This window comes from Cynoglossus semilaevis, chromosome 12 (assembly GCF_000523025.1).
Source record: "Cynoglossus semilaevis isolate Cse_v1.0 chromosome 12, Cse_v1.0, whole genome shotgun sequence".
NCBI classification, from domain to species: domain Eukaryota; kingdom Metazoa; phylum Chordata; class Actinopteri; order Pleuronectiformes; family Cynoglossidae; genus Cynoglossus; species Cynoglossus semilaevis.
Genome location: NC_024318.1, coordinates 616394 through 629517, shown reverse-complemented (window position 1 = coordinate 629517; position 13124 = coordinate 616394). Strand labels below are relative to the sequence as shown.

At 45.3% G+C, this 13124-nt stretch overlaps 1 protein-coding gene, 2 long non-coding RNA genes and 1 other non-coding gene across 8 annotated transcripts in view; 3 read left to right on the top strand and 1 right to left on the bottom strand.

The window, feature by feature from the left end:
• The window catches only part of LOC103386891 (uncharacterized), a 22873-nt gene extending 16440 nt beyond the window's left edge, over positions 1 to 6433 (top strand). For 2 of the 5 annotated variants that reach the window (XR_003051237.1, XR_003051235.1), the window contains 4 exons: positions 322 to 408; positions 2216 to 2362; positions 5433 to 5600; positions 6130 to 6433. This is a non-coding gene — a long non-coding RNA (uncharacterized LOC103386891). Of the gene's footprint in view, positions 1 to 152; positions 409 to 1758; positions 2092 to 2215; positions 2363 to 5432; positions 5601 to 6129 lie in introns of those variants that run through there. The other 3 variants (XR_003051233.1, XR_003051234.1, XR_003051236.1) reach the window with 3 other exon arrangements.
• Positions 1 to 13124, bottom strand: part of ttc7a (tetratricopeptide repeat domain 7A) — a 24998-nt gene extending 11874 nt beyond the window's left edge. The window contains 16 exon segments of the mRNA XM_008321316.2: positions 1046 to 1206; positions 1288 to 1359; positions 2014 to 2075; positions 2223 to 2340; positions 3223 to 3327; positions 4618 to 4701; positions 5441 to 5578; positions 5726 to 5789; positions 6751 to 6920; positions 7361 to 7439; positions 7543 to 7667; positions 7872 to 8002; positions 9263 to 9431; positions 9509 to 9672; positions 11568 to 11742; positions 13068 to 13124. Of these exon segments, the coding sequence (XP_008319538.1) occupies positions 1046 to 1206; positions 1288 to 1359; positions 2014 to 2075; positions 2223 to 2340; positions 3223 to 3327; positions 4618 to 4701; positions 5441 to 5578; positions 5726 to 5789; positions 6751 to 6920; positions 7361 to 7439; positions 7543 to 7667; positions 7872 to 8002; positions 9263 to 9431; positions 9509 to 9672; positions 11568 to 11742; positions 13068 to 13124 (1874 nt within the window).
• LOC112486264 (uncharacterized) lies at positions 6795 to 9058 on the top strand. The gene is made up of 4 exons (XR_003051238.1): positions 6795 to 6930; positions 7331 to 7417; positions 7881 to 8084; positions 8274 to 9058. It is a non-coding gene; the product is annotated as an uncharacterized LOC112486264 (long non-coding RNA).
• Positions 7111 to 7183, top strand: trnav-aac (transfer RNA valine (anticodon AAC)). The gene has a single exon. It is a non-coding gene; the product is annotated as a tRNA-Val (tRNA).

The following is a 13124-nucleotide window of genomic DNA, read 5'->3' as shown; positions in this document are numbered from 1 at the left end:
GCAAAAAAAAAAAACGGTGTTCTAAAATAGGTCAGATCCACAGACGGTGTAGGGCTGCGTTCCTGTGGCTGTAGATGAACAGAGAGGATGAACAGTCGGTGATGACGGGTTCTTCAGTCCAGTTCCGTGTTCTGGCTCCTTGTTCACATTTTCCTTTTTCCTCCGTCTGACTCCTAACATCCTTCCTTCCTCTGTTCTTTCCCTTCTCTCCTCCTTCTGATGCATCAGTAAATCCCACACTCGCGCGCAGGGACTGTAGAGGCCAACACTGACCCCACATGGCTGTCTTAAGAAATACTTTAACTGTGCTTTGAATTACAGAAGTAAACTGTGTGGAACGGACTGAGAACGTCAGAGGAATAACAGACTAACGACCACAGAAGAAGAATCAACTCTAGTCAATGACGGGTTAGTAAAACTGCAGGTGTTTGACCTTTGACCTGAGGACAGAACAGAGGAAGCTGCTGTTGGCCCCCCACCCCAGAGCGACGTGTGAAATCTGTCTTCGTCTAGATCCCAGAGTTAGTTCAGTTTAGTCCATCCACAACTAACCCTAAAACATAGTTTTTTGACTTAGTAAATATAAAAATATATTTCCAGTAGATACTTAGAAGGCTAATAATAAGACGCTAGCAGCAGATTTCTGTAGCCCCCCCCCTAAATGGGAGACCACCCTCAGGTCACTGATCTGTGGGTTAGTCTGGGAGGTGACCGAGGAGTCAGGAGTCGGAGGCGTGAAGCGGCACCAGGCTCTGGGGTCAGAGCTGCAGTGGTAAAAGGGTAACTAACGTTGGTGCTGCAATGCAGGCGTTCACTGTGCCACAGCTAAATAAGGCGTCAGCCTGGACCAGCACCGCAGAGGGGGACATTCAATCCTGACAGAGAGGACGAGGAGAGGGTGAGACGAGGGTGAGGACGAGGACGAGGATGAGGATGAGGAACCATACACACACACACACACACACAGATACAGATATGACAGCATCTCCAACACCCAACTAACGTCTCGTGTTCGGTTCTGGTGTTTGAAGGATGTGGGTTTTACTTGAAGTTGTCGGGGTACTGGCTGAGGGCCAGGCCCAGCGTGTCCAGGGCGTGACGGTGGTGTTTCTGTGCACTGAGCAGCAGGGCCAGTAGGTGGAGGGAGTGCAGGTCGTCACTGTGGAGAGACAGGGCCCTCTGCAGGGGCTCCATGGCTGCAGAACCCTGTCAAACACACACAGAGTCAGAGTCACACAGGAACTGGTCCAGACCTGATGCTGGTCCAGACCTGATGCTGGTCCATACCTGACGTATCAGTGCCAGCTGCAGAGCCAGGTACATGGCAGCCTGAGAGTCCAGTGGGTCTAAAGACCAGACCTGACGGAGGACAGAGACAGATCCAGTCTACGTCAGTCTACGTCAGTCTACATCCTACTGTCTAAACAAACAGAAATTATCATTCATTGAAAAATTACTTTTTTCCAGATTATTCTCATATATATATATTTATATATATTTACATATTTTCAGATAAAGTGTAAATCCAGCTTCAAAAATACCATCTTTTCCAGGGGGTGCTTCAACCTCTGTTCAGTGGCCCGGCTGGTGTCAGAGCAGCCTGACTGTCAGGTCAGGACAGTCAGTCAGTCTCTGACTCACGGTAATTAATAATAAAAGCCACAGATGAAAACAGGTGACAAACACTGACCTCTACCTGCAGTACTGGGTCTTTCTTTTCCAGAACAGGTGACAAACACTGACCTCTACCTCCTTTCTTTTCCACCAAGATACGATAAGTAAAAATGATTATTTGTGAATATTTAATTAATTTTAATCAATTATTTTTAATCAGCAGTCCTAAAATTTTTTTTTTATAATCACCTGTTCTCTCTGTGATCAGTCTGACTGTAGAATACACTGTATTTAATTGTTGATTCAGGGAAATTCACAACTCAAAAATCAAGACAAAAACCAGCTCACCAGGAACTGTCGAATGGTATGAGGGAAAAAAAACAGTTCTAGAATCAGGACCTACTTCTTTAGAAGGTGAAGGGCCTTTTTGTTGAGTTCATCACGATCTGCTTTGAGAGAAGCTGCAAAAGGAGAGACGTGAGATTTAACACGACTTTAAAACATTTTAAACCTGTGTTTAATAAGTCAGAGAAAAGTCAATCATCAGGATGGATTAAGGATTTGATCAGACTGTGGTTGTTTGATGTTGTGTGTGTTTCAGTCCGAACCGTTGGAGGCCTGTAGACTGTAGCACAGACCCAGGGCTACGTGGGCTCTGGGCAGGAACTCCGCAGCGTCTTCACCCATGGACACCACACTCTGGGCCAAAGACTCCGCCTCTTCATACTGGACACACATGAAGTCGCTGGTTAGTGGACTCTAACCTGTCATTACTAACTAGTCATCATGAAACAGGACGCTGAAGGAATCAAATGGTTAAAATGGTCACAACAAGAAATTACTTTTTTTTAAAACTCAAGTAATAAAATATAAATAAAAACAGATTCTAACATATACTCCACACAGTAATGTTAACACGTTAGCTTAACTCTGATCATTGTGTTAAAACAGTCAAAGCATACATGAACAGTAGGGACAAAATATACTCTAGTACTACAGTACTGCAGTACTACAGTACTGTAGTACTGTAGTAATGATACCTGAGCCGTGCTGTGTTGCTGTGACTTGCAGCATTGAGGTGTGGCCCACGACTGGGGTCTGTTGCCCACTGGGATTAAAACTGTAATCTCCTTATGGTCTGATCTGCCGTCAACTCCAATCTCTGACAGATGTGATATCTCTCTCCCTCTCTCTCTCTCTCTCTCTCTCTGACCTGTGTGGACTGTCTATATTATGACTCTACCTACTGTGGGTGGATTACAGACGACAGATTACAGCAGGGATTGTCTATGATACTGAAATCATCCCTGCGGATCATACCAACCTCCTTTGATGTTTTCTTCTGCGGCTGTAATCCCGTGAAATTATCATCACTGCATTATTTTTAGTTGACGCTCACATGACATCAGGTTAACCCAGATTACTGAGTTACGGTACTGAACGGTCATAAATACTACAGTTGTGGGGACAGAGTTTGGAGTTAGGATTAGAGTTAGTGTAGGGATTAGTCCTGTATTTTATAATAATTTAGGGTGAGGAGCCGGGGGTTCATTTATCCATGTGAACACAAACCTGCATGTGTGTGTGTGTGTGTGTGTGTTAATTCACCCAGTGCAGCTGACCGATGCAGATTTTTGCAGCCAACATGGGCAGTGATGGGTCCTCAGGTCTCATCTTAGCACACTCCTTAAATACAGACATGGCACCGAGCCCCTGAAACACACACACACACACACACACACACACACACAGTGAGAGCCAGTGCCCGGTGCAGTGCAGCCACAGATGACTTTATGCCAGTGTATCAAACAGCTGTCCTCACACTGCCCTAATGCAGACATTTAAACACACGGTCACTTAATACATGTGGGTCAATCATTAATGAACTGCCCACACACACACACACACACACACACACACACAAGTCGGGCCCCGAATAGAATCGGATCTGACGACACTGAGGCGGCGCCTTCTCCTTCTAGGGAGCAGCCTATTTCTGGAGCTCTCCATTGATCTGCAGTGTCACACAATCCAGGAGCACAGGTCCAGGACTCTGTCACACATACAGTAGACGCACACGCACACGCACACGTTCTTGGTTAACTCAGAAAGACCGAGGAAGAGTAGAGGAGGAGGAAGAGTGGATTTGTTTTTCCTTCAGTGACTCAGTGACTTCACAATGGTGGAAATAAATAACTACATGAATTTATAACGGCAGTTTAGTTCACTGATGAAGATGCAAAAATGAAAAGAACATGATCTGGTTAGATCATATTTGTCAAAGTCGAGGCCCGAGGGCCAAATGTGGCCCGCCAAGCTATTTTGTGTGGCCTGCGGGAGCTTAAAAAGTATTTAGTAAAGTCCATGCAGTAGAGTTTCTTAACCTGAGAAATTAAAAGTTTTTTATTACATCTTTTAGACTATTTATCAGAAACTGACTGACATTTTATTTTAAAATATTGCCAGATTATCTTTAAATAAAGAAAGTTAATGGATATTAATTGGACTTTCTGTATTTTCTTTAAATGAAATAAAATAGTAAAATAGTAAAGTGTCCCACTGAGGCCCGGTACCAAATGACCTATGGACTGGTACTGGTCCACGGACCGGGCGTTGGGGACTCCTGATCTATACAGTCTACCATTTAGAAACGGTCCTTCAAGGGGAACTGTATTGCTGATGTGGCCCCCCCCCCCCGGGGAAAAAAGGGCGGTGAAAATGAGTGTAACACCCCTGGGTTAGATGGTCCGATGGTACTCAGATCAAGATCTGGTTCGATGGTCCGATGGTACCCGGATCATGTGACACGTTTCAGCAGCTGACTTCATGAGATGGGGTGAAATCTGCCGTGGTCAGCAGCTTTCACTCCCAGCCACGACAGGAATGTGTTGAATGACTGGACACATGGAGGGATGTCTGCTCAGGGTAGGGTGTGTGTGTGGGTGTGTGTGGGTGGGTGTGTGTGAGGGTCTGTGCCTGGTTTATAAGGAGGAATGAGCTCACCTTTCCAGAGGCCATGAGTGACAGGCCCAGCTGGTACCAGAGGTGGAACTCGTTGAAAGAGAACTTCATAGCTCGTTCAAGACACTGCAGAGGAAGCACACACACACACACACACACATACACACACATGGACAGACGGACGGACACTTATAGATCAGGACAGGATTCTTAGCGAGCCGACCCCCCCGAGAACATCTCAAATATTTGTCAGTATTTCTCAAGTACTTTTATTTGCCACAGTCTCGGTGGTGGTATGTTACTGTAGGACCTGATTGGACAGTGACGCTGCAGTTTGGTCACATGACTCTTCTACACCACAGTGATGACTCCGTAAATCGTTGCAGCACAAATCCAAGGTTGAACCCATTATGCAGAGGGTTAATGAGTTGAGCCTGGATTAATGCTCCGTCAGACTCGTATTAAGCGTGAGGTTAAAACAACGACTGCAGCTGCGTCTGTTAATTAAAGCTGCACTAATCAATACATTAATCAATCATCCACTGCTCTAAAATCTATTTGTTATGGATCATTTTCACCTCAAACATCGAACACTATTTTCCCTTTTTTTTTCTTTTGCTGCTTCTGTTTGGAAGTGTTTGTAAATGGATAATATGTCCAGTAGGTGGCAGTAATATTAGGACATGTACGAGCACAGTTTATTTGTAAAGCAAATTATCGACTTGACGTTTACGAAGTCGAAAAAACTGACAAATAATCTGCTGTGATTATAAAAGATTAGCAACTGAAGACGCAAACCATGACTCTTTACTGCCCCTCACAGGACAACAGATCCCAGTACAGTAATGTGTTTGCAGGGCTTCACCTCAGACAGCATGGCATACTGCCCCCTCCTGGCCAGGCCGATGGCGAGCAGATCATAGACGGACGTGGCATCCTGCAGACTGGCCTGGCGAGCTTCAGCCTGGTCAGGAAGTCGACTGATGACCGCTTCACCGCTGGCCTGCGGGAAACGCAGACAGGAAGTGAGGAAGGGGAGGATGAAGGGGGAGAGGGAGGGAGAGAGGAAGGAAGTACACAAGGGAGAGTTGACATGAGTTTTAGGAATGCATATATGCATAAATACAGTGTGTGTGTGTGTGTAACTCACCATTGACTCTGTGATGAGCAGCAACAACACTGCTTCTTCCACCACGTCCTGAGGGCAATAGCAACTACAGAGAAACAGGAAGTATACAGGAAGTCATTTCTCTCTCTCTCTCACACACACACAGACACACACACACCTTGTTCCAGGAGTGTCCAGTTTCTGTCTCACCTGTGGCTTCTGTAACAGAATAAGGACCTCTGTGGGTGTATCACTCTACATGACCAGCTCAGATGTTCCACACACACACACACACACACACACACAGATCTTTTCATGAGTGCTTTCGTGGACTTGACCTCAACTATAACATTCCTAATCTTAATCCATACACTGATTCTAATCTGAGCCTAACTTTAATCCTAACATCAAACTGCCCCCCCCCTCTCTCTCTCATATGGACCCAGACCCTGACCCCTGGTGGTGTGGGCTGAGGATGAGTCATGTGGCAGTGGCTAAGTTTGGTTCCAGGCCCTGGATCCCTGCAGAGTGGGAACTCCACAGACCACGGGGCAGAGGTAAAAATAAGTCGTCTGTGTTTGCTTTTTTTCACCACCAGGAGAAAGATTTTCTTTCTTCTCTCCACGTTAGGACTTTGATCTACGATATGTGGTTTCTGTGTTGTTGTCGTCGAGGCCTGAATACAAACGGTGAATACGATACAGCAACAAACCTTCACAAAACTTTTTGTAGAAGTTTGTTTTGTTTTTTTTTACAACCTTCACAAAACTTTTTGTATGAAGTTTGTTTTGGTCGATACAGCGTCTAACTGTTTCACTGGCCGTTCTTGTGAATGTGAGTGTGAATGTGAGTGTGAATATGTCATATATGTGCTGTATGTGTGGTGTGTTGTTCAAGGTACTGGCGTTGAACCAACAACCAGACAGGAGGCCTCAGGGTAGAGATTCTCCTGCTGACCTCCTGGTGTTCAGTAAAGAAAGAAGAGTGACAATGACCACCTGTGACATCATCACTGACAGCTGAACCCCCCCCCCCCCCACCCCAGCAGCTGACACAGAGACACCCACCCGTCAGAGCTGTACCGCTGTGGTGGTCTAACAGTGGGGTAGATGGCGTCTTTGGGGGCAGCAGCGCCCTCTCTGTGGAGCCAAGCTGAGGGTGGGGGCCCCAGTGGGGGCCAGTAGCTTTCTTCACTGACTGAGCTCAGTAGCACCTCCGCCAGCTTCTGTGCTGCAGACTGAACACAGGTGACATCAAATATTTAACTTTGACAACAACAGACTTTTCCCACGATGCTTCAGTCCTGCTCCTCTGATGTTGACACACAGACCGTATTCTCCGGGGGATTTTAGGTCATATAAATATTTGGGTTCATCATGTCACTCCAACTCATGTTTACACTGACAAGAAAATCCTGTCACACCACAGTTTCCGTAGTGTAGTGGTTATCACGTTCGCCTAACACGCGAAAGGTCCCCGGTTCGAGACCGGGCGGAAACAAACATTTACTGTAATTTTCCCAGCCTCAGATCAATAAAGTACATCATTTAAAGCATGCTAATTAAATGTTACTGAAATTTAATAATATGTAATGATTTTAACAGGTTGTTTTTTTTTTGTTTTGTTTTTTCTTATAAAAACTTTCAGTTCATTGACTTCTGTTTGAAGACCACTCACCTTCCTGAAGCCCTGAGACCCCCGTGACTCCACCACCCTGAGCACCCTACGAAGCTGGTGAGCCCCCTGGGCAAGATGACTGAAACACACACACACACACACATTAAGCTTAAACAGGTGAATGAAGCCTTTCTTCTAAACCAAGGGCAACACTGACACCTTGTGGCTGAAAATCAACTCACCCTCGGTGCAGCAGACAGAGGTAAGCGCTCTGTAGAGCAGCCTGGAGGAAGTAGCCCAGGTCCATGTCCACAGGTGGAGGCAGAAGACTGGTCTTGTTGGTCTTGGGGTGAGGTGTAGTTACTGTCTGTGACGTCATCATCATCATCACAACAAGTTATAACAAGTTATTTTTCTTTCTTTTTTTTCACTTAATAGAATAGAACCAGACCCTTGAAGTGGAAATTGTTTAAAAAAAAAATCTGACAAAATTTTTACTGAGATAAAAATTTTACTTTATAATATTTATCTAGTAACAACAATGCAGTACTAATACAACAGGTACTGGTACCTTGTCCAGCTCCTGCAGGAAGGAGAGGGCGGCGTCACAGGCCCGGAGGTAACAGGACAGACTCTCCTCCTCCCTCTCCGACAGACGAACCCTGGACACGGCAGAAACTGTCTGATGGTCCAGAGACAGACCTGAGGAGACACAGAGGAGTCCACATGACCACCACAACCACCACCTGCTGACACTGGACCTGGAGAGTCAGTGGACCGATAGGTTGGTTTTTTAGACCAGAACTACAGACATGTTAAGGGAACTAGATCTAGGCAGCAAAGCCAAAGAAAAAGACCATGAAGTAGCAGTGAACACCAAGAGACACATCCAGGGACTGCCACTAGGGGGGCGTCGTCTTCATCCTGTTGTCAATTTGCTGTTCATTTGTAGTTATGTCCTTTCTATTTTTAGCAGACAGGACTACAGAGGAGACAGTTAGTGCTGTTCCTGATGTCGGCTCCAAACCTGGGTCTGTGACGGACCACAGACCCCAACGATAATCCAATCAACAGCAAACGACTGTGAGGCAGAACTTCATCCTCCAAATATTCACAGCAGACATCACTTCCCACAGTGAGAGACAGGCCTGGGAAGAACTTCACTGATCCCACAGGACCTGATGGGTTCACTCCTCACAGACGTCCAGTCCCACAGCTGTGAACCCACAACATTCAGAAGGAGAATCAAAGGCTGACAGTAATTAAAATGGAATTCTCCTGGGTTCATGAGTCTGACGTCACGTCCCATCATCAGGAAATGAGCAGCGCTAATGACATGACGCTAATGATGAGCTAAACCAGATTCTCCAGCGCTCTCGGAGTCCAGGTCACACACGCCACAATGCTAACTTTTAGCCATTTCTCAGCTACATTTTATTTAACTAAAGAAAAAAATCGTTTTCATTGTGTGAACTCTGACTGTATTTGAGCAAAGTCAAGAGGTTGATGTTCCAGTGACGTCAAGTCAGTGTCACCACAGGCCACAGTTAAACAGAGGACACTGTCTCTTTAAGCTGATGTTCTCCATCTGGGTTCCATTTATCTCCATAGAAGTCCGTTTCAGTTCTGGGCCTCATGAAACTCATGAACGCACGACGTCGTTGTGATCCAGGTTTGTGAAAATCTCCTCACAGTCGTTCACGATGGAACAGAGTGGAATTAAAATACATTTAGATTTCACGTGCATCAGTATTCAGTTCACTTGAGTGGAATTAAAATACATTTAGATTTCGCGTGCATCAGTATTCAGTTCACTTTGAAAAATATAATCCTGCTGCTGGAGAACCTCACTTACAGAACAGTTCCTGGTGCCTGGAGAACCTCACTTACAGAACAGTTCCTGGTGCTTGGAGAACCTGCCTAGAGAACAGAATAGTTCAGGCGCCCGTCGGCCTCACGTACCTTTAATGACGAAGGCCTCGGCCAGCAGCCTCAGGTGGTAGGTGGGCTGCTCGTCCTGGGTCAGCTCCTCCAGTCCCACCCTGGCACACATGCCCTGGGCGTCCCAGTACCGACCCTGCACGTAGTCCACCTTGGCCATGAGCAGCAGAGCCTCGTTCAAGTACCTGGACTGGAACCAACAGACAATGAATGTTGAGTGGAGTTGGTGGGTCACGTTAAAGACAGATGATCTGACGCAGGACGGACCGCGAGGCGACCCCGACTCAGGATGGTGTTGAGGTGGGCTTTGGCCGTGCTCAGTTTGGGCTGCGTCTCGTCCGTCAGAGGTGTGGCCCGACGCAGCAGCTCCAGGTTGTCCTGAAGACACTCCTCCAACAGGGCCTCAGCTATCAGCAGGATCCCATAGTCGTCTGAGGAGGAGGGAGAGGGAGAGGGGGGACATTATCAACATTGTCCTCCCAGTCGGTGTCCAGCGTCACAGGTGATAATTTTAATCTCACTCAGTAAAATAACAGCGTTCCCATGAGTCGGTCAGAAACGTTCCAGATGCCTCAGCAAGGACAAACTTTCCACTTTAATCTGTTCCTTAAATAACTTCAACATGACATCGCTGTGATCACATGACCCCCTCGTTCACCATCAGTCAGTCAGTCATGACGTCAGTGTTGACTTAAGGTTTTATCGTCCAGACTAAACCTCCATCGGTGGATATGATGATGTCACAGCCGGAGAACGCTGGTAACGGCAGAACTCTGATGTTCTCTGAGGTTCACAGACCAGTTCAGTCGGTGATGGGATTTTACAGAGGTCTGACAAATAAAGGATCATTGGATTTGGTCGCAATTTATCTGGAACTCTTTGTTATGAAAAAAAAAACCTTGATAAATTCGTTTTGTGAACAAAAAAATCGTGAATCATATCGTATGGTGAGTTGAGTGTATCGCTATATATTCTACTTCTGTTTATCAATGTCTGTATTTGAAGAACTTTGTTTAATTATTGTAGTTTTTCCTGGCCCTTTCCTGGCCTGTAGGTGGTGCTAAGGAGACATTTAAAGCGTATGTTCCATGACGGCCTCAGATGCCAATGTTGACGTCACAGAATACACACCTTAAACTCTGTAATATTTCTAAGGGCGTAAATAAACAGTAACAGTCCCCCCCCTCCCCCCCAGGGTCCGTGAAAAGACGTGACGTGACACCGGAGATGTGAGAACATGAGCCGAACAACAGGAGCAGAGACGAAGAAGAAGAAGAAGAAGAGGGGAAAACTGAGATTAGAGAAGAGTTGACGTCAAGTGATCACGTGACACCCGGTGAAACAGCACCGGTTCTTTTATTCACTCTGGACCCACTTCATCAGGTCCTGGTGAACCGACCTGTGTGTGCGTCACTGCTCCATCAGCCAATCAGGAGGTCAACAACCGTACGCTCACAGTCACCATCACCTGGAAGTGTGTAGCCCCTCCACCCCCCTTCTCCCACAAGGTGGTTGTTATCATAGTCGCCTCCATTAGAGTTAAAAATTAGCTGCAGGTCCACAAACAACTTAACGTTAGCCAGAGTAGACGTAGCCCAGACACAATGACGTGTTAGCCAACAACAGAACAAAGTTAGTCCACAGACGAATAAAAATGTCTGAATTAAAACCGTGAAAACCTCAGTTATAACAGAAACTACAGAACATTCAACCAGAGAAGAATAATCTGTGAAAATACCTGTTCAAGGTTTAGACGGAGCAAAAAATAAATAAATAACTAAAAACAACTCAGAAACTCCTGAAAATAGAAAAATGATAACAGCAACAGTTAGCGTTGTTGTAAAAAAGAAAAAAGAAAAGAAAAGTCCGTAAAAAATTTACACAGCACTGACACGCACACACACGTTGTGGTATTTCCTAATCAGTTGTTAATGTTAACATGTTTCTATACTAAAAAATACAGTGAAGCAGCGAAACCCAGTAAACTGTGAGTAAAAAAACGGATCAGGTCCAAAGTTCAACATGTTGAAACCAGACATGGACAAAACCATTGACATAACTCTGGTTAATTAAACACACGGCGGAATGACAGCGTCAGATTTAACTACTGTACGTACGTGTGTTTTCAGACAGTAACACATGTTCACGTTACAACTTCCTGAAGTCACAGAAACTTCACTTCAGTCAAATGTTCTGTCAGAACCGTCACATAAACCTGGGTGAAAACTACACGATTTCTTTCAGGACAACAGTGAAAACAGGTAAATAACAGCGGGTCGTCCTCGCGGTTTCCCAGTTACCTCCACCTCCACCTTCACTCACTCACCGTCTTCGTGGAATTTCGCAGCCAGCATCTGGTCCACGATCATCGGGATCCGCTCCCACTGACACTCGGCACGGCACCGATCCAGCTCCGTCTCCAGACGGAGCAGCGTGAAGGAGACCCGGGATGACATCGCTGCTCTGTCCCGGTCCACGGACACGATGGGAGTCACAGCGAACTGTGAAGGAAAATCAGTGTGTAAAGTTTGCGTGAAGGAGGCCGGAGGTCGGAGGGTGTGGGTGTGGGCGATTGATAACTGTTTACACCTACAAATAACTGTGGATTGATGTGCCGGAGTGAACCGTGGTTCTCAAACTATGGGATCAGCACTACTGGTGGTAGTTGGGCTCCCTCTTGTGGTACACGGGGCAATCTGACTTCTCATGAAGTTAACGTTGGTGAGTCGCTGTTCTGTAAACTCCTGTTCCTCTGTGGTCATGTATTGATTTATTTCTCTGATAATAATAATAATAATTTAACATTGGTCGTATTTTCACAGGTGGGTTATGATGAGAAACGTTTATAAAGGTTTTTATTTCAGTGATGATGATGATGTCATCATTTGTACAGTGATTCTGGTCAAACCAACATCATACAAAACAATTCTCAGATATTTCTGTACCTGCATGAAAAACTCGTATCCAGACTAAATTAATGTTCTGGAAACTTTATTTCTTAGACAAAAGGAAAAACCAAACTTTCACTGTTGTTGACAGAGAAACATTGTGGTGTGACTCATGTGACTGTGTAAACCTGTTTAGTATCAGAGGGAAACCAAAACATTTGAACCAGCAACACAGAATAAAAACTGTAAATACAATAGTTCAACGTCAACGTTTTGTTTTGGCTGTAAACCATCAAGTTCAAGTCCCGTCAACAGGTCCACAGTAAACAGTACAGTCCAAACTGTAAACAGTTCCTGACAAAACTTGGCAGAGTTATCCATGTATTAGTTAACACGTGCTATAGTCAAGTGTTTATTGGTATTTATATATATATATATTGTATGTTTATATAGATGCTAAATGTCCATACCATCTGATACGGCAGTCAGAGTGAAGAGTTTCTGTCTGACACAGATCTATATTCTTCTCCACTAACTCTTTAAGTGGATTAGGGTTGAATTTAGGCAGCAGGCTGACGAAGGCACACCTGTTAAAGCTGGGAAATTAGCATTAAAACATACGTTCATATATACATACAAATATATATACATATATTTGAATGTTTGTTATTTGTTTGTTTCAAAGACTGCAGCGACACCATACGGATGTTTTAGTGCACTCTGATGAATGAAGACAGAAGAAGACGCCCCCTTCAGACATCAAACTACAGAAGGACCGGGGGTCTGGGGGGGAGGAGCGGGAAGGGGGGCATGGAAACATCAACCCTCTCCATCACAGCACACGGTGTATAAACACAAGGGTGACTCACAACAGGTCCGGGGAGATGTCTGTTAACTGAGGGGAAAACAACAGCTACTGTGTGACATAAAAAAAAGACCTCTAGTCTCCTGAACAGAGATTTTGCAGCTTCGTTCTCTCTCTGGAACCCTGACAT